Source organism: Colletes latitarsis, chromosome 12 (genome assembly GCF_051014445.1).
Source record: "Colletes latitarsis isolate SP2378_abdomen chromosome 12, iyColLati1, whole genome shotgun sequence".
Lineage (NCBI taxonomy): Eukaryota > Metazoa > Arthropoda > Insecta > Hymenoptera > Colletidae > Colletes > Colletes latitarsis.
In genome coordinates, this window is record NC_135145.1 from 22,324,170 (window position 1) to 22,345,677 (window position 21,508).

The following is a 21,508-nucleotide window of genomic DNA, read 5'->3' on the forward strand; positions in this document are numbered from 1 at the left end:
TATACTCAGAGCGTCGTTTAAGATACAAAACCGGGGTATTCGATAATTTACGCTGATCATTTGGTCCTCGCAAGTATATTTTGTGCTTGAAGAACCTGTCGATTCGAAGTCTGGCGATATTTTAAAAACTGCGTTTATCTGACATAATTAGATAGCTACTTATAAATGTTATATCAATGTCGATCTTAGTGTTTTGTATGTTCGAACTAGCAGCACACATTAGAAACGTATTTTGATAAATGTAATAAGTGTAAATCATGATTCCCATTTGTCTCGCACGTATTTAAATTTAATGTTCATAGTTTAACGAATTATGCACGATTGATCAGAGACAATCAGTGTCGATATTCATCGAGTCATAAATTGCTGAAACTATTCTTGACGCATACTTATTTTTATTTTCCATGATCCTTAGAGTTTGTATTCGTTGCTATAAAATTCGTTAAATACCTCTAAATATACATTTTCGAGACTAACAAAAAGAGTTATTAAGATCGTTAAAATTTTACCCCTGATTACAATTATTTCTTAAATACATTTGGATACTTGATAAATTTAGAGAAAAAAACAATTTAAGCGTATTGCTATTAATATACAGGTTCGATCACCACTGGGAAAAATTTTAATGGAAGATACTAGAGGCCAAAATAAGACGAAAATCAAGAATACTAATTTGTTGATAGAGACTTCGTTAAAAAGTTATTAAAAAATTTCAAATCATTCTGGAAAAATTATTTTCTGTTGCGGGGGTTAATTACAATAATTTTTGGTCATTAGACATACCTCCGAAATCCTACGCAGTTTCGAGAAAAAAATTCAAAAAGGTGAAATCTTTAGGCAAATTTGAAAAGTTTCAAATCGTTTTGGAAAAATTATTTTCGGTTGCAGGGGTCAATTACAATCATTTTTGGTCATTAGACATACCCTCAAAATCCTACCCAGTTTCGAGAAAAAAATTCAAAAAGGTGTGAAATTTTTGGGCAAATTTGAAAAGTTTCAAATCGTTTTGGAAAAATTATTTTCGGTTGCGGTGGTCAATTGCAATAATTTTTGGTCATTAGACATAACCCCGAAATCCTAGCCACTTTCGAGAAAAAAATTCAAACAGGTGAAATTTCTGGGCAAATTTGAAAAGTTTCAAATCGTTTTGAAAAAATTATTTTCGGTTGCGGGGGTCAATTGCAATAATTTTTGGTCATTAGACATAACCCCGAAATCCTAGCCACTTTCGAGAAAAAAATTCAAAAAGGTGAAATTTCTGGGCAAATTTGAAAAGTTTCAAATCGTTCTCGAATGAGTTTGTTATGTTTTATTCTGTTAAAATGATAAAATTCTTACGTTCACGATGTGCACTATTTTATATTAAGGCGAACCTTAAAGTAAGAATAATACGAAGAAAATAATAAAATATATAATTATGTGATACACAATAAAAAAAAATTTTTTTTGTCTAATAACTACCTCGTTGTTTATTTTGTAATGCATGTGTGATTATTACCCGGTTATCTGTTCATCTTTCGTAACACGATTTGTGACTATGTTCATTCGAACACGATTCATATAACCATCAAAGGTTAATATTATGTATTTTTTTAAGTATTAAAACAGTAAGAAGTTAATATATCAAAAAATCAAGCAATATGTCTATCATAACAGTTTTAAAACATAATATCAATTTATGTACGTTGCCGTCGGTTCGTTTGCACATTTTTAAAGTAAGGATTTTAACCTATCGAATTTAGGTTACAAACAAATTATTAAATTGAATTACTTCATACGTTAAATGTTCGTCATCGTTTCTTTTATATTCATCATAGAATTCACGATTGTTGTCGTCGTACGCGAAATATGCTGAACACAAACCGTTGGAAAAGATTCGAAATATTGGTATATCCGCCCACATCGATTCTGGGAAAACTACGTTGACAGAACGTATATTATATTATACTGGGAGGATATCTCAAATGCACGAGGTAATTAAATGATAATCTATCTTAGTATTTCTGTGACGTTTGTTTTCTATTACGTTAAATGAAACACAACAGGTAAAAGGTAAAGACAACGTTGGAGCAACTATGGACAGTATGGAATTGGAAAGACAGAGGGGGATCACAATTCAATCTGCAGCAACGTACACAATATGGAAAGATTACAACATTAATATCATCGATACTCCAGGTCATGTTGATTTCACCGTGGAAGTAGAAAGAGCTTTACGTGTTTTAGACGGTGCTGTGCTTGTATTATGCGCAGTAGGTGGTGTTCAATCGCAAACAATGACCGTAAATCGACAGATGAAAAGGTACAACGTGCCTTGTTTGGCATTTATCAATAAATTAGACAGGATGGGTGCGAATCACAAGAGAGTATTGTCGCAATTACGAGGCAAACTACACCATAATGCTGCATTATTACAATTGCCAATTGGTTTAGAGGGTAATCACGTAGGCATAGTAGATCTAATTACTCAAAAAGCTTTGTATTTCGAAGGAGACTACGGTAATACCATCAGAGAAGATGAAATTCCATCGAATATGAGGACAGGTAAAATATACCTTTTATCGATAAATGCAAACATTTATATGCACACTTTTGTATATAGAGGCCCACGAACGAAAACAAGAATTAATCGAGCATGTAAGCAACGTCGACGATAAAATCGGAGATATGTATTTAAACGAGATGCCAATCCTTGAGAAGGACATAAAAGATGCTATTAGACGATCGTGTATGAAAAGGATGTTCACCCCAGTATTAGTTGGAAGTGCTTTGAAAAATAAGGGGGTCCAACCATTATTGGACGCTGTTTTGGATTATTTACCAAATCCTGGAGAAGTTAAAAACTACGCGCTTTGCGAGACCGAGTAATACTTTTCACATATCGTTAACTCCTCTTTTAAATCAATTACAGGATAATCCCTCTCTTTATTCACAGCAAAGAAAGTACTAAAGTGTACTTGAATTCCGAGAGAAGCAATAACCATCCATTCGTTGGATTAGCATTTAAATTGGAAGCTGGTAAATTTGGCCAATTAACGCACTTTCGTTGCTACCAAGGAATGTTACGTAAAAGCGAAATTTTATACAACACAAGAACAAATAGAAAAGTGTGTTTGTTCGTTGAAAACCAGACACACTCTAATCTAGCCGATATTCTATTACAAATTTATTGTTCCATAGGTTCGAATACAACGATTAGTACGACTTCACTCGAACCAAATGGAGGATGTGACCGAAGTTTACGCTGGAGACATTTTCGCCTTGTTTGGCATAGATTGCGCATCGGGCGACACGTTCGTCAATAACTCTGATCTCAAACTATCGATGGAATCTATTTTCGTGCCCGACCCCGTGATATCCATGTCTATTCAGCCAAAACATTCAAAGGACAGAGGAAACTTTACAAAGGGGATCGCGCGGTTCACCAAAGAGGATCCGACTTTTAACTATCAGTATGACACAGACAACAAGGTGATTTGAAACCACACGAGTACATTTGTACAACTGGCATTGAGAAGACTGTAATGTGCGATACGTTTTAGGAAACACTCGTTTCCGGGATGGGGGAGTTGCATTTGGAGATTTACGCGCAAAGGCTCGAACGGGAATACAATTGTCCGATTGTACTCGGAAAACCAAAAGTTTCTTTCCGCGAAACGCTGCGTGAACCAGTAGAGTTCGATTATTTGCATAGGAAACAGTCGGGAGGCGCTGGTCAGTTTGCCAGGGTAATTGGAATAATAGAGGTATGCATTTTTTCAATTATCGTTTCCCAAGTACCATTCTTCCACGAGAAGAGGGCACAAGCATTGGTCTTGGTGCAAGAGTTGCTGCAGTCGGCTGATTGGCTGTCACCGATCTTCGTCACCCTTTTCGACCAATGTTTGCTCTCTTCTCGTGGAAGGACGATACAGGGGGTACGTTGTACTTGAGCTACAAAAGAGTAATGTATAAAAATAGAGTGGCTGAAGGCTCAAGATTACGTACTCCCTGATTCCTCTCAGAAACCATGCCTGTACGTGAAGATTTCTATCGTGAAACTATGTTACTTTAGCCGCTACCAATTCATCAGAATACTCTGGTTGAGTTTAAAGATGAAACGGTAGGAACAAACGTTCCGAAACAGTTCATTCCTGGTGTGGAAAAAGGGTTTAGATTTATGTGCGAAAAAGGATACTACTCTGGGCATAAATTAGCGGGTATTAAATTTAGATTGATGGACGGTGACAATCATTGTGTCGATTCGTCGGAACATGCGTTCTTTCAAGCCGCCCAAGGTGCAATGAGGGAGGCGTTTGAACATGGTTCGTGGCAGCTTTTGGAGCCAATTATGCTAATACAAGTGACTGCTCCGTTAGAATTTCAGGTAAATATACATATATTTATTACACGATGCTGTCGTTAGTGATTGATTAATACGACTTTCTTTATCCACGCAGGGAATAGTCGTAGGCCAAATAGCTAAACGAAGCGGAATCGTAGTTAATACAGAGGGCGCCGAGGGATGGTTCATTTTGGACGCGGAAGTCCCTCTGAATAACATGTTTGGTTATGTCGGTGAATTAAGATCTACCACCCAAGGAAAGGGTGAATTCACTATGGAATATGCGAGATATAGCCCGTGTCTACCCGAGGTCGAGGAACAACTGGTGAGGGAATATCAAATGTCGCAAAATACGTACGTCGATCCACAGAAAGCGGAAGCTAAAAGACGATAGACAATTCGCGTTAATCTAGAATTAAATTTGACTTTATAAGATATACTAATAGTAGAATCTACTCGAAATGCCTGAGTGTATTTGTAAATACAAGTATGATTGTGACGTGCTCCACGAAACGTCGTGTAAATGTTACTCGCTTCTGTACCTAATAAAAATGATACTGAAAATGTACAACTGTTTCATTCCTACCTTCGAACGTAACGGTCGATGCTAAACGAAACGGTATTTTCCTCCCTCTGGACTTTCACACCGAATATTATCTGTCACTAATATCACCGCGCGATCCCGCGAAGGTAAAAGAATTAACCGACCACGAAACCGTTTGTTTCAAAGTTCGACCGTGCTCGCGATTCTCGAACTCCGTAAGTCGAATTCGCGCTTCGACTTTAGTTGACTTCAAGATGGCGTCGTCGACGGTGGCGCTGCAGCTGGATGCACCGATGCACGCTCCAGCGAAGTGCGGATCAGTAGCGCAGGAGCGAGTACCGGGAGTGGTCAGACAACGGGCGTAAAGTTATTTTCCGTGGCATCTTTGCCTCGTTTAAAAGACGAGCGGGTTCCGATACGTCAGGAAACATACTCGACGACGTGCTTCCGCGTGTACCGTGCCCGAAAAATGTAATATGGCGATGGTCGCGTCGAATATGAGCGGCCACATACAGAAGCAGCTCACCAGAAGCCTCGAGCGAATCCTGGAGGAAGCACACTTGAGCGGCGAGCTCAAGCTCAGCGGCCGGAAGCTAAAGGACTTCCCGAAAGTCGGGAAAACTGGCTGCAGCAAATACAACCTCCAGGATACGGTCTTCGCCGGTGAGTCTCCCGGGAAAAATAAATAGAATGCAGAGTACATTCCCCGATAGATCTCGAATGAATTTCTTTTGCCTCTCCTAATCCTCTGTCGCGGTCGAAACGATCGAGGGAACACCTGCGGACGTTCTGCTTCCGCCGCTATGTCCGACACGGAATGCTTTCATCTTTAACCTCGAATATTTGTGTTTATGTCACGTCCACGCGCGTCGCGGCGCCGAATGTTACGTTCATTGTTGCTTCGATTACAGCTGTACATGCGCCTCATTCACGCGTGCTTTAAGGCCGCAACTCGGTTTTTTCGCACCCGAGGTTGCGACGGGGAAACAATCGAGAACGAAACAGACGAGGCGAGAGTAAAGAAACACTTTTTTTTTTCGTAACGGATACCGTGGCAACGACCAACAGGGAAACATTTACGGCGTTACATAATACCGGAGCGCATCTGTATTTACGGTGCAATGCTCCCTGGTCACGATTTCTGTACCTGCTATTAGTCCCCGATCGGTAAAAGTGAAACCGACGAGTCCGCGGAATGCGAGGAAAGAAACCGTATGCAAAAGACACGCTTAAACCTATTTCACGTCCGCATGGAAATGCGGCGTGGGGTCGAATGAAACGTACGTACGCGTGGCGACCAGTCGCACACGCTGCGTCGACCCGTTGACAATCGATTTTGCTCTCGATAGGAAAGAAATTGGGTAAAAAAAGAGCCACACGCTATTAATACACGGGCACGGAATATCGTATTTTTTTTTTTTCCCACCGGCACGATCCCCCCTCGGTTACTCTTTTATAGGAGCAGTCGGCTAGAAGTGTGCAGCATGCAAAGTAATTTGCATGGTCGGAGACACTCATCGCGGGGCGACGTTATCTCGACACACCCGGTGTTTCCTGTTACCGAGATAACCGTGCATTCGACAGTCCGCGATATCCAAGAACACGAGAAATTACACACGCAAAAGCGCAAGAACGCTTCAAGTTTCGAGGTTGTCAATACCAGTGGATTGGGGGGGAAATTTGATATTGGAAGATCGCGCGACAGACTGAATTCTGAGTCTTTACTTGTTTATTTTTAATTCATTTTACGATTGGGATATTTAGTTATCTAAATATAAACCAACCCTTTACTTACGATCATCATACACATGGGAAAAATTTTAATGGGGAATTCCAGAGACCAAAATAAGACGAAAATTAAGAATAGCAATTTGTTGATGGAGGCTCCGTTAAAAAGTTATTAACGTTCAAAGTTGTGGCTGTAGAACGGCAATTTGTCTATCTATTTGAATTTTTTTCTCGAAAGTGGGTAGGATTTCGGGTGTACGTCTAATGACCAAAAATTATTGCAATTGACCCCCGCAACCGAAAATAATTTTTCCAAAACGATTTGAAACTTTTCAAATTTGCCCAAAAATTTCACACCTTTTCGAATTTTTTTCTCGAAATTGGGTAGGATTTCGGGGGTATGTCTATTCACCAAAAATGATTGCAATTGACCCTTGCAACCGAAAATAATTTTTCCAAAACGATTTGAAACTTTTCAAATTTGCCCAAAAATTTCACACCTTTTCGAATTTTTTTCTCGAAACTGGGTAGGATTTCAGGGGTATGTCTAATGACCAAAAATTACTGTAATTGACCCCCGCAACCGAAAATAATTTTTCCAAAACGATTTGAAACTTTTCAAATTTGTCCAAAAATTTCACACCTTCTCGAATTTTTTTCTCGAAACTGGGTAGGATTTTGAGGGTATGTCTAATGACCAAAAATTACTGTAATTGACCCCCGCAACCGAAAATAATTTTTCCAGAACGATTTGAAATTTTTGAATTTAATTGTTAATAACTTTTTAACGAAGCCTCCATCGACAAATATTCTTGATTTTCGTCTTATTTTGGCCTCTAGAATCCCTCATTAAAATTTTTCCCAGTGGTGTTCGAACACCCTGTATATGTCCATCAACCTCCTTAGAGGTTAGGTCTGTGTTGGGTATATAAATCAACCCTTTGCGTACGATCACCCGCATATACGAGTCCATCAACCTTCTTAGAGGTTAGGTATGCGTCGCCTGCGAATCTTGCATACACGAAAATTAACCTATAAACGTAACTTCAAAACTCTTTTAGGCGTAAGGAAGGATAGCAATCTGCGGGTGAAATGTGACCTGGGAGTTAATAATCGTAAAAAACAGGCCTCGAGGTTTGTATTTTCCCCCAAATACGAGTATAAAGTCATTCAGAAGTAAAATTGTACTATTAAAATATTGCACTTGGAAAGAGCTGCATGAACGTCGCTGTGCTGAACTAAACTATCAAGTAAACAGAATTGGTATATTTACACACGCGAAGGAGTAGCAAAAGTTCTGTCGGAACGAGATTTCTTATCTTCTTGGATTCGATTCTCATGGCATACAGCGATATCAGTATCGAGAAGGATTACACATTTCGAGACGAACTTATCTCTTCGACTGCACTGCGTCGTTTATGCGATTGCAAATATTGCCCGTTCCGCGCGCGACCGTGACTCAACGGTGACTGAAGTTGACGAAACTCGCGTCGAGAGAATCGAACGGATCTCCGAATCGACGCGACGCTTGGAATCGATTGTGATCTCGCGGCCAGCTCCTCCCTTGCGGTGTTTATCCGAATTGTTTTATTATCTATGGCGCCATTATTCATTTCTATTAAACTCTAAAAAAAAAAATGGAAATCTATGAACCTCGATAGATGTAAATTTTCTTATTGAATATTTCTATTAGTATATGTATAATAATTTGAAAAATAGGTAAATTAACATGAGATATCGAGTATCAAATGATAGTTTTCTATTTTACAGTTCATTGTCAATCAGAACATATGTTTCATGCATTGCAGTACTTCGTTATAGTATTTTATGGTTAAACTACTAACGTGGCTAGACTAATATACAAAATGAAGGGGGAATCTAGGCGATTTAGGTGTAAACTCTAAAGAAACTGGCTTTTTTGGCTGCAGAATGAAGGCATACACGGTGAAGGTTTACTGAAGACATGCCCTCAGGTTTGGTCGACCGTCTTTCTCTTGAAAAAGGCAGACTCTGCAAGTAAACCTCTAGCAAACCTTTCTATTTACAGAACTAACTCACATACATGCTCAAACCTCGAGTTATCCCACATTCAGTCTCTAATATTTGGAATTAGGAGGCGAGAATGACCGAACTCAATGGGCATGGACAGTCCCCATCCCTCAAACCTGAATTACTGCAAAGTATGATGGAGATCAGGGTGGAGTATCGCGGATGTTTCTCGTTAGAACAAACAGAGGAAGAAAGACGCATTAGAGAAGATTCGCCTGACTCTGAGGAGTACTGTTGAAGCCCATTTAGCTGAAAGAGTAGAAGAAACCTTGGAGGAGCTACAAAGAGGAATGATAATAGAGCAAGATGATGACAGTCTTGTGGGTGAACCAAAAGAGGGGGATTATGAGACTAGGTTTTGACTTCTCTGGAAGAAAAAGCAGGCTGTGGAGAACACTGTCGATAGGAATTTATACGACTGTATTTAAAAGATATTAATGACAGTGACCATCGATTAAGGGTAGCCTCTGGGAACCATCGAAAGCTCGCGATTACTCCCCCGGCGCAAAGGAACAAATAATTATCGCGATGTTTCATCGTTGCTACGGCTTTCTACCGGCGGCTCATCGGTTTTCGATGGCGATTCTTCCCAGGGAAGAAAGGGAACGAGGCAATTTCAACGTCCCTCGATACCCGGGGGAACGAAAGGGAACTTTTATACAGGGTGTTCGGCCATCCCTGGGAAAAATTTTAATGGGGGATTCTGGAGGCCAAAATAAGACGAAAATCAAGAATATCAATTTCTTGATGGAGGCTTCGTTAGAAAGTTATTAACAATTAAATTCAAAAATTTCAAATCGTTCTGGAAAAATTATTTTCGGGTGTGGGGGTTAATTACAATCATTTTTGGTGAATAGAGATACCCCCGAAATCCTGCGCATTTTCGAGAAAAAAATTCGAAATGGTGAAATTTTTGGGCAAATTTGAAAAGTTTCAAATCGTTTTGGAAAAATTATTTTCGGTTGTGGGGGTCAATTACAATAATTTTTGGTCATTAGACATACCCCCGAAATCCTAACCATTCTTGAGAAAAAAATTCGAAAATGTGTGATATTTTTGGGCAAATTTGAAAAGTTTCAAATCGTTTTGAAAAAATTATTTTTGGTTGTGGGGATTAATTACAATCATTTTTGGTCATTAGACATACCCCCAAAATCCTATCCAGTTTCGAGAAAAAAATTCGGAAAGGTGTGAAATTTTTGGGCAAATTTGAAAAGTTTCAAATCGTTCTAAAAAAATTATTTTCGGTTTCAGAGATCGATTACAATCATTTTTGGTCATTAGACATACCCCCGAAATCCTACCCATTTTCGAGTAAAAAATTCGAAAAGGTGTGAAATTTTTGGGCAAATTTGAAAAGTTTCAAATCGTTTTGAAAAAATTATTTTCGGTTGCGGGGGTCAATTACAATAATTTTTGGTCATTAGACATACCCCTGAAATCCTACCCAGTTTCGAGAAAAAAATTCGAAAAGGTGTGATATTTTTGGGCAAATTTGAAAAGTTTAAATGGTTTTGGAAAAATTATTTTCGGTTGCGGGGGTCAATTACAATAATTTTTGGTCATTAGACATACCCCTGAAATCCTACCCAGTTTCGAGAAAAAAATTCGAAAAGGAGTGAAATTTTTAGGCAAATTTGAAAAATTTCAAATCGTTCTAAAAAAATTATTTTCGGTTTCAGAGATCGATCACAATCATGTTTGGTCATTAGATATACCCCTGAAATCCTGCCCACTTTCGAGAAAAAAAATTCCTGATCGAAAATCGAATGTGAGGTCAGAAATACACCTCCAAAATTTCATGTGACTCTTTAAAATGTCATAACTTTTGAATGGTTTGGACGATTGTAATTTTTAAAAAAGCAAACGACGCGTGTTGTAGTGTAGAAAATGTAGCAATTCTAAAAATAATCGAAAAGTTGATTCTTGACCTCGGAAAATGAGGAAAACCCCATAAACATGGTCCAATTTTCAAACGGCCATAAATCCTACAATAGTAAATATATTTCAATAAAACTTTTTTCTGAAGTAGTGCTCATGGGTACCTACAAAAAAGTATTACGCAACTTTTCTGTAGGACGTCAAACAAAATTACTAAAATTGAAAAACGAATTCTTAAGCAAAATCGACAGGGGGTAGGTGCTTAAAATTTTCGGCGAAAAAACAAATTTCAAATCATACTAAAAAAATTATATTTAGTTACAGGGGCCAATTACAATCATTTTTGGTGAATAGACGTACCCTCGAAATCCTACCCACTTTCTAGAAAAAAATTCGAGAAGGTGTGAAATTTTTCGACAAAATTAAAAAATTTCAAATCGTTCTAAAAAAATTATTTTTAGCTAAGGGAGTTAATTAGAATCATTTTCGGTGAATAGACATACCCCCGAAATCCTACCCACTTTCGAGAAAAAAATTCAAATAGATGGACAAATTGCCGTTCTACGGCCACAACTTCGAACGTTAATAACTTTTTAACGAAGCCTCCATCAACAAATTGGTATCCTTGATTTTCGTCTTATTTTGGCCTCTAGAATCCCCCATTAAAATTTTTCCAGGGGTAGCCGAACACCCTGTATGCCCATTACGATTCCGTGGAGGCATTATCGAGCCATCTTACCGCGTTCGACGATGACAGAAGGGGACGTAACTTCATTAAGGAACCCCAGGTCAGTTCGCCTGGTCGCATAGGGGGTTCCTGGCAGCAGTGTGTATGCAATTCGAACGTCCAACAGAAGATAAAATAGCAAAGTCTATGTTCTTGAAAGATTTGTTACTAGGGAAAAGGAAACCAGTGTCGCCTGGATTTTTAAAATGAAAATATATTGGGATTCCAATATTGGAAATCGATTACTTTGGTAGTTGTGGCTTCTCTTCCGGATTCCTAAGTACGAGCCACACTGTGCGACGTCGAGAACGTCGGGAACGAAAGTTACGCGACCGCTGGGGCCCCGGTGCTCTGTGCCAACACGTCTGCTTTGAATTCCCCGCGAGTTTCGCGAGCTCACCTGGCTTTGGAAGAGCGTAATTTTATTTTTGAAACACGATCACGCGAAGTTCGAACGAGGAAATCGAAGAAGATTCAAGCGATTTAGCTTTTGGTAGCCTCTTGGTTTAGAGACGCTATCTGTCGACTGTTGAGCAGATCCCAGTTGCTGGATAGTTTATTAGCTAATAATTAATTAGACAGATTAATAGCGTCTGAGGCAGGATGCGCTAGATAAGCCTTACTGATGAGATCAACTATTTAGTGGATCTGGGGCGAGACGCAGTAATATTTATTGCACTATTACTGTCACTACTTATGGGAGCTTGAGAATCTTTTAACGTTATTTTTAACTGTTTCGTGTAAGATTGAGTCCCAAATTGGGGGCCCAAAATAAGCCTCACTGATGAGCTTAACTGTTTAATAAATCTGTCATTAACTATTGACTCATGGAAGATGGGAATGTTAAAAAAAAGTCAATTGATATAACATTGAGTCCCAAAATTGTGGACTCAATATAAACCTCACTAATTGTATGAGAGTTTGAGAATTTTTTGACGTTAGATTCAAGAACACTGATTGTACATAGTTGTATCATTCAGTATAAAATTGTGTTCCAAAATTTTGGGCCCTAAATGAGCCTCACTGATGACCTCAATTTATTCATGGACTCGTAACATTTTCGAAATTAGAAAATACTGATTGCACGTAGTATCATTTAACAATACACCGAGTCCCAAAATTGTGGGCCCAAAACAAGCCACACAGATGAGATCAACTGTCCAGTAGATCTGTCATTAATTATGGACTCGTGAAAGTTTAAAAATCTTTCATCGCATAAAGTTGATATATCCATTGATTGTTCGTAAATAAAATAGCTCTTGGGCCCCGTGGGATGCAAATGGCGCCTCCATTGTGCGAAACGCGCGCGACACACGCTGTGTACGGCTCTCGAATGGAAAATAGCACGTAACGAGGAAATTGACTGGATATACGCGAGGACGGTTGGGCATACAGGAGCCCGCGAAGACGATTACCAACCGCGGACAAATTGTTTCGTCGAAGTCGACTCATCACCGGCCATTAATGACTCCGTTGCTCGTAATTGTGGATAACGGTGCGCCCGTCCAAGCACGAATCCAATCCGGTTGTGGAAAACGAACGTCGAATTAAGGACGAGGCAAATGGCGCGCCGCGATACGCTCTCGCGGCGGGAAAAAGCTTCTTATCGATTATGTCACGGTGTACTGCTCGCTTTCTTCGAGAAAGACGGGAGGAAAAAAAAGGGCGTGGAGTTCCTTTTTCTTTCCTGCGCGGCATTCCAGTCCAGCGGCCACACCGGGCCCCCCCGCTAAAAGTACGCCGTGTACTTTGCGTGTACTTTCGAAATTAGTGCTTCAAGCACGAGCAAAGATCCGAGATACTGGAACCGGGCCCGTTTCACGCGAGTTTCTCCGCAAACTTTAATCTCCCAATTAGGCAGAAGCGTAAGAAATCCCGTTTTACTGAAAGATTTCATTTCGAACGAGTGATCAGCGGCCATATACGTACACAGTTAACTACGACGACAACACAGATTTCTATTTGTAATTTTCGCGGTTGGATTCTTCTAATTTTGTTTAGCATCGAGAGATTCGTTAAGATATTCAAGATAGCGCTCATTCCGAGTACTAATTATTAAACCCATATTATTTCACATATTCTTTCTACTAGTAAAGTGCAATCTAGAAAAAATTAATTCCTCCAACACATGCTTCATTTTATAGCAAACATTTGTCGTCTGAAACATTTCTTCATCTAACAAACGGTTTTCAAATAATCGAGGTGGATCAGAATCATTGGATAATATATGACGTAAAAGACACTGAAGATGGCGCCCATTCTGACGAGTACGAATCACTAGAAGCTCATTATCTCACATAATCTTCCCAATAATAGAGTATTATCTAATAAAAACTAATTGTTCCAGCGTATATTTTACTTTGTACCCCACAATTTTCGTCTGAGACATTTCTTCACCTAACAAACAATACTCAAACAATCGAGGTGGACAAAGGTATGACAAGATGGACGTTTCTCGCTGTCGATGTCTTTATGTACCAACATGTGCGAACCACGATCAGCCCTCAGTCGTTTCAATGCACTCCAGACGCGGCACTCGAGTTTCTTTCAGAGAAACGACGACGTTTCACGAACGGTGGACCGAAAGTTTCGAGGCGCCCTCGAGACGCGCGCCGCCGGGAAACCCCCTTTCGTCGAACCGTTTCCGTTCCTGGCAATCGGTTTTGGCGAGCATTCGCGGATTCGTAGCGACTTTTTCACCGCCCCCCTCCTCCCCCTGTCGAGTACTCGAGAGACTTCATCTTCGAGGAGTGCTCCTTTGGCAGAGAGACAAGAGAGCGCGAGATAAGCGCGGCTATGGCGAACCGTGTAACGGCGTTATGGAGTATCGACCTGTTGGCACCCCTGCATCCGCAGCTGCTGGTGTCTCTATCTTTAGCTCCAGGCCGTCCCATCGCTCGGGGCTCCTCCTAACCCATGGTGGCTGTTCTCCCCCTTGTCGTGTCTTTGCACTCGCGGATGCATAGTGAGCGCATCGTACTTTACCCTTCCCCCCCTCGAACCCCCGTAAAAATACACCGCACCCCTTTCCTCGTCGCGTGATCCGGAAAGTTTCGAGGCTCCCCGATGGCAGATAAGGCTTATTGGTCTTTCGACGTAAAGGCGGCTTTAAGATCACAAACTCGCGCATATACAGGGTGTCCTGGCAATTACAAAGGCCGTCGATAAGATATGGGAAGTGGCAAGAGACCTTATCTACATTTGCGTCAGTTGGATTGTTTATTAGCAAAGAAATTCTCAAGATTGGATGTCGAAGAAAATAAATTTAGATAGGACTCCTAAATTTTAACTGTGAAAACAGTTTTTCGTGGACAGTTTGAGAGGGCGAATTTGTAAGGTTATGTCACCGAAGATCTCTACTTTTTGCACCACGATGGGGCCCAGCAAATGGATACAGTAATTTTCTCGTGATCGGAACGCGGTTTTTCGTTTCGACGAGTTAATCGCGATACAAGTGGTGGCTCGAATGTCACGACTACGCCCCAGACTGGATCGGCCCGGAGGCGTATTCGGGATGAAAACGCTTTCGATTCGTCCGACCGGTTCCCGGTGCGAGGGACACCTGTCGCGAACTCGGCCGCGATCGAGTAAAGATGAGGAACGAGCTGGAACACGAAACATGGAGAGAGAGGGAAAGTATGCGAACCGGTGGCGGGACGAAGCAACCGATGCAGTTATCCGGATTCCATCTTTCTTTTCGCTCAATCGCGGACCAGCACCTGCCCCGTTAACGCGGGAAACAGAATGCACTTCGAAAATCACGAAAGGATCTTCTACGAATCGAAGAAAATATTTTAACACGTTGTCATTGTTACATTCAATTTTGAAAAATTTATTTCGTAATCCTACGTTCATATATTTTCGTATTTACATATCTGTTACTGTAAATCTACGTTATTTTAGTATTTTGTATTCTGTTTCAGATGTATAAGTTTGTAAAAAATGGTACTGTATGTTAGAATGCATTATTCAATAATAATGATAATAATGATATCTGGAGTTTGGTTATTTAAATCTGAACACCCAGTATAATAGAGTCAGCAAAGTTTGAACAAGGTATCTTATACGAAATTAAAAAGATGGAATAGGATTTGATATAGAGTGATGATTCTTAAAATGAACACGTTCATTTATCTTAAAATCCTCTGTCCCCTGTATAATAGAATCAGCGAAGTTTGAACAAGGTATCTTATACGAAATTAAAAAGATGGAATAGGATTTGATATAGAGTGATGATTCTTAAAATGAACACGTTTATTTATTTTAAAATCCCCTGTCCCCTGTATAATAGAATCAGCGAAGTTTGAATAATGTATGTTATACGAAATTAAAAAGATGGAATAGGATTTGATATAGAGTGATGATTCTTAAAATGAACACGTTCATTTATCTTAAAATCCTCTGTCCCCTGTATAATAGAATCAGCGAAATTTGAACAAGATATCTCATACAAAATTAAAAAAAAAATGAAATAGGATTTGATATACAGTGATGATTCTTAAAATGAACACGTTTATTTATCTTAAAATCCTCTGTCCTCTGTATAATAGAATTAGAAAAGTTTGAACAAGGTATCTCATACAAAATTAAAAAAAATGGAATAGGATTTGATATAGAGTGATGATTCTTAAAATGAACACGTTCATTTATCTTAAAATCCCCTGCCCTCTGTATAATAGAATCAACAAAGTTTGAACAAGATCTTCACCTTATATAAAATTAAAAAAAAATGGAATGGGATTTGATATAGAGTGATGATTCTTAAAATGAACACGTTCATTTATCTTAAAATCCCCTGCCCCCTGTATAATAGAATCAGCAAAGTTTGAACAAGGTATCTTATATAAAATTAAAAAAAAATGGAATGGGATTTGATATAGAGTGATGATTCTTAAAATGAACACGTTCATTTATCTTAAAATCCCCTGCCCTCTGTATAATAGAATCAGCAAAGTTTGAACAAGATCTTCACCTTATATAAAATTAAAAATGGAATGGGATTTGATATAGAGTGATGATTCTTAAAATGAACAGGTTCATTTTTCGTACAGTCGTGAAGTTCGTCGCCAGAATCCAGGGGATATTCCTACACAGTGATATCGTCGATCATTTCGTTCTAAATGTTCAATTTACGAGTCACGTCTGGGGTTCGTTTAAAGAATCATATTACTGTATCAGTTTAAAGACGAAGTATTATCGCTGGGCAACTCCACTTTGCGTTTGATGGATGTTGAGAGCCTCGTGCCAAACACACGAGGACTAAATGGCACTCGATGTATCTTTGAAGAAGAAGCGCGCCGTGAGTATCGCGAGCGAACGAGCGCCTGGGAGATCATATCGCACACACTTCGAGAGCACGGCGATGAATGTTTCCGATATCGTGTCTCGTAGACTCGCGTGCCCCCGAGCTACGCCCTGTTTGTCTTTCGCCTGGCCAACTAGGGCCCACGGCTGCTCGAATAATTTAATACATCGACGTTTTATAGACTCGTTTCGAACCGGTACGTTTTCAGCCACGCAGAGAAAAGTCGCAACCCCGACAAAACAAAATGGTGGAACGCGGTACAAACTGGTTCTGCGCTCGTTGTTTCGCCTGGGAACAAACAAACGCTGGTCGAGGAGATTTGTCGACGTCGATTAATCGGTTAATCGATTCCGCGGCGCACCAGACGAGCCGAGCGCCATTCGTTCGAAAGAGACATTAATTAACTCGGTTTAGAGCCCCCCCTCGGGGCGCTAATTAGCGCGGCGAGCGTTTCGCGGAGAGAAGAAAGCAGTCGCGCTGGAAAATGGGAAAACTCGCGTTACTCGATAGGGTAAACTAACAATTTTAATCGTAGAACTGCTGCCCCTGTCTAAGGTTCATCCAGAATCTCTCGATACCGATGCATGGATGTTGCAAAGTTTATTATTTTACATAGTTAATACAAAAGATATTAGTGGAATGTAGCTAGAGTAACTCTATGAACTTTGAGCTGAACTCACATGAAGATAGAACCTCCTATCATTCGAATAACTCTTGAATTTTTAAGAAAAATCGACAAGGGGTGGACAAATTTTTCGACAAAATTAAAAAATTACAAATCATTCTAAAAAAATTATATTTAGTTGCAGGGGTCAATTGCAATCATTTTTAGTGAATAGACATACCCCCGAAATCCTACCCACTTTCGAGAAAAAAATTCATTACTGAAATTAATATTTTATAGCCAAAAATATTTTTCCCAAAATTCAAGGCGTACATTTAAAAAATCATAACTTCTGGACGGATTGGCGGATTTCAATGTTTCGAAATGATTATTTTTTCCAAAATGGCGTCCTTCGACAAACTTGTATACCACTGCAATACCGAATACAGCGCTCATGGCGCGTGCAACGCAACGCGGTGTTTTCGTTACCGAGTTATAATTAGCAGTATCACACAGGGCCGTCCTACCCAGCACCCCAAGTTTCGCCCATCCCATATTTTCCCTTTTCCACGAATTTTCTCTCGCGATACGCCACGACACCTTCTTGGTGGCCGTCGTAATTCGAGGTTTTCACGGTCGCGACCTCTGCAAGCGCCGGTATTCCCCGGTTCCGACGTAGTTCGCGAACTGGGTCAGCCCCGGATCAGGAAAGTTTGCTGATTCGCGCGAAAAATCGAGAACCCCGATATAATTCGCGACGAGGGAACGCCAACGATGGCTCTGCAAACGCGCGCGGCTCGAGAGCGCGCGATATTAGAAAACGGTACAGCACTGAAAACGATCGGGGCTCCAACCGTGGGGAACACTTTACCCTCCCACGACACGAGTGGAAGACGAATACCGGTGTTTCGACCCTCTTGTTCGTGGTTTTTCAACGTTGCGTCTCGATTCGACTGTAAATTGGAGCAGTTTGTCGATTCCCTTTGCAAAACAGCCAACGTTTTAATCTATTCCTTCACCGGGTGTCTTTATTGTGTTGCAATACATCTAAAATAACTATTTTCTTTCATTTCGAACAATTTTAAACGATTTCAAACTGTTTCAAACCTATTTTCTTTCATTTTAAACAATTCCAAACTGTATCAAACCTATTTTCTTTCATTTCAAACTATATCAAACCTATCTTTTTCATTTCAAACAATCTCAAACTATATCAAACCTATTTTTTTCATTTCAAACAAGTTTAGACAATCTCAAACTATATCAAACCTATTTTTTTCATTTCAAACAATTTTAGACAATTTTAAACTATATCTAATCAATTTTCTTTCATTTCAAACAGTCTCAAACTGTATCAAACCTATCTTTTTTCATTTCAAACAACTTCAAACAATTTCAAACTGTGTCAAACCTATTTTCTTTCATTTCAAACAACTTCGAGCTCGTTTGAGGTTGGGTCAAACTGCAATTGAACCTAATCCGTTTGCCACAAGTTGGGGTACGTTTCTTCGATTGAAAATCTGATGAAATCGACGCTGTGTCGTTTTTGCCCGCCTCAAAGCGTTTCACGGTTTTTTTCGGAATAATTTCTTAGCCCGACGCGACAACCGCAAACGCGGTGGAACGTTTAAACACCGTTCCGATGGAAAAGGGACGATAAGCGTGTCGATCGACCGGACGGGGGCTCAACTTGGCCCGACTGTCCCGGAGTCGCGTCTTGTCTGTCGATAAATTCTAGCCGCATTGCAGATACGGAACGTATCTTTCCTCGAGCCGTCCGCCATTTCACGAACTACCGCTATCAGACACCAAACGCCATCGAACGCTGCCAGAATCGTCTCGTAAAAATTCGCAGAAACGTCCTCAGAATCGCGTTTCAGCCGTTTCGGTAACAAGCTTATCGCCCCGAGGGAAAACAGATGTCTATCGCGATAGGAGAAAAGGATTAACTTATCCGTCCACGTAATCCCGTTTGCAGTCGACGGAGCGTCTCTTGCGTCTCACGTGTCGCCGTTCGGAATCAAGCGGTTTGGAATACTGTTATGGTGCGTGCTGTTGTCTCGAGCGTTATGCATAGATGGCAAACGAATCTAATTAAGTTATTCTTGGGTCGTCGCACGATAAGCCCCCCGCAGCGTTCGAGCCACAGTTGGCTCGATGCAGTCGCCATTGATCGCCACAGATATGCCATTATTTATTAAAACCGTTCCAAACATTTCATAACGAATAAAATACTGATTACTCTCATTTATTTTCACAAAAAAATTAGTAAATGATCATTGTCCCATTTTCTGCCAAGGTACTGGAGGTTCCAAACACGACAGTTAAACGGTGACGAGATCCCCCCCACCTCCAGCCGCGCCATTTAATGAAACTGACACGCTTCGCCCGCGCTGAATTCTTTTTTTCGTCGTTCCGCAAGGTCTATCTCGCTCACGTCCTACATTCCTTTGTTTCGCGTACGATTGCGAGCATTCGCGAAAATATCTTCGTATCCGACGCGAGGGGGTTGAAAAATATTTTCCGTCTTCCATCTTCCGAACCGGAAGGACCTCGGGGCAACGTTCTTCCGCGACACTTACGCGTCTGCGACCTAGACAAGTGGAATTTTTTATTCACATCGCTTTACTCGCGGAACGGTTTTTTTCCTTCGTCGAACAGACAGTCTGAATCTCCCGCTTTGTTTGCGTATCACGGCTTTTGGCGCGTTTCTAGGGCCGCGACGACCGTCCGCCACTCCGCCGCGAACCTTTCAACCGATCAAACGCTTTTCCGCCTCGACGCCATCTTTTTGTTCGCCGTTTAGTCGGTCTAGACGCGAGAAGATCTCGCAAACTTGATTTTCACATAAATATAAATGGCGAATCAACTACCGAGGCCCCAAATTTAAGTGAATCTCAATAAATTCACTTTATTTATCTCCTCTGGGCAGACCAGGAATATTGCTATTATTTGACCAATTTATTCGAATCTTTAATTTTTATAAATTAATACCTGATGAAATAGATCTAGAATTGACTGAACAATTAATATAAAATGCAACGTGGGATATAATTGCATTACGCCAATCCATTTCTGCTCGTTTCTCGAATTCCTGGAGGCGGACAACTGCGAAGTTCCCTGGTCGTTTACGGAGCCCTTTAATCTCTTTGATTTCGCTAATGCATAGGGCTTTATACTTGGCAGCGTGATAGAGGAAGGTGGCCGTCGATTCGAGTAAAACGACCACCTACCCTAAGCGCGTAACCCGAAAAGCAACGCACAAAGGCAGATCAAAGCTACTTTTTTTCCACCGCCCCGACCGCGAGAGCTTTTCCTCCGATGATGCGTGTGTTTAAAAAAAATTTAATAGACAGACGACCGTAGCAACGTGTTGCTTTATTTATTTTTAATCCTTTGTAGTCGATGGATATTTTAATATTTAGTTTCGTGGAAAGTCAAACTTACATCGACCCTCAGCGACATCTATCTTGGGACCAATATGGCCGCCTTGTGGCGTTCAGAACCTCATCCCTACTTATTTAGAATTTTACCTCTATGTTGCAATATTTAAAATAACTAAATAATAGGCGATTGAAAATAGAATTTAGTTCTCGACATTTTATTTTAAACATTGCAACGTACAAGTTATCATAATCAAAATTCTAAATAAGTAGGGTTAAGTTCAAATATTAATAACCAACAAGAAAATTATAAATACACAGGAAGAATAGTTATTTTAAATATAGCAACATAGAGGTGCCTATAAAAATTCTAAATAAGTAGGGTTAAGGTTCTGAGCGCCCCAAGGCGGCCATATTGTCCCCAGATAGATGTCGCTGAGGGTCGATGTAAGTTTGATTTTCTATCTATTTCAAACGAGGCGATTCTCCCCGAAGAGATTAATGTTTCACGCGGAGGGTCGATGGCAGGGCCGGCAACATGACCCAAATACTACCGAGGATGATCATGGCAACATCAGCTGATGAATTTCGTGACGGTCATTGATATTTCCTCTTAGGGTTCCCGCCAATTGATATTCATCTCGATGTTTTATGGTGTCCTAGTTCTCGATAATATATTTCTTATGTCGCTCGTTTCCTTTTGTTTATACTTTATTTCTCATTGCACGAGGATAATTACTAGGCCGTGGCGCGATTAAGGCTAACCGAATCTGTATCCCAGCGGCTTCAATTAGATACTGGGGCGAGACCCGAGCGAATAATTCGCGTGGAAACAAATCTACGACCGCGACGTTTCTTCTCGTCGTCGTTAGCCGGGGCTAAATTAACTGACTCGTTAACGAGGGCTCCCAGGAACATCGAGACACTTGCATTCGTGGTCCACGAAATCTCGGGTCTAAAGAT

General features: G+C 40.4%; 2 protein-coding genes across 4 annotated transcripts in view; both read left to right on the forward strand.

The window, feature by feature from the left end:
- Positions 1-1,513: 1,513 nt before the first annotated feature.
- Positions 1,514-4,895, forward strand: Mefg1 (mitochondrial translation elongation factor G 1). Its single transcript, XM_076779918.1, has 9 exons — positions 1,514-1,715; positions 1,818-1,973; positions 2,046-2,544; positions 2,603-2,864; positions 2,936-3,107; positions 3,181-3,471; positions 3,543-3,746; positions 4,055-4,366; positions 4,440-4,895. Exons 1-9 carry the CDS (start codon positions 1,641-1,643, stop codon positions 4,716-4,718), a joined length of 2,250 nt encoding a protein of 749 aa, XP_076636033.1. The 5' UTR covers positions 1,514-1,640; the 3' UTR covers positions 4,719-4,895.
- Positions 4,896-5,202: 307 nt separating this feature from the next.
- Positions 5,203-21,508, forward strand: part of Lrch (Leucine-rich-repeats and calponin homology domain protein) — a 48,502-nt gene continuing 32,196 nt past the window's right edge. For all 3 annotated transcript variants that reach the window (XM_076779917.1, XM_076779916.1, XM_076779914.1), the window contains exon 1: positions 5,203-5,531. In XM_076779917.1, coding sequence (XP_076636032.1) covers positions 5,345-5,531 — 187 coding nt within the window. In that variant the 5' untranslated portion in view covers positions 5,203-5,344. The remainder of the gene's footprint in view (positions 5,532-21,508) is intronic.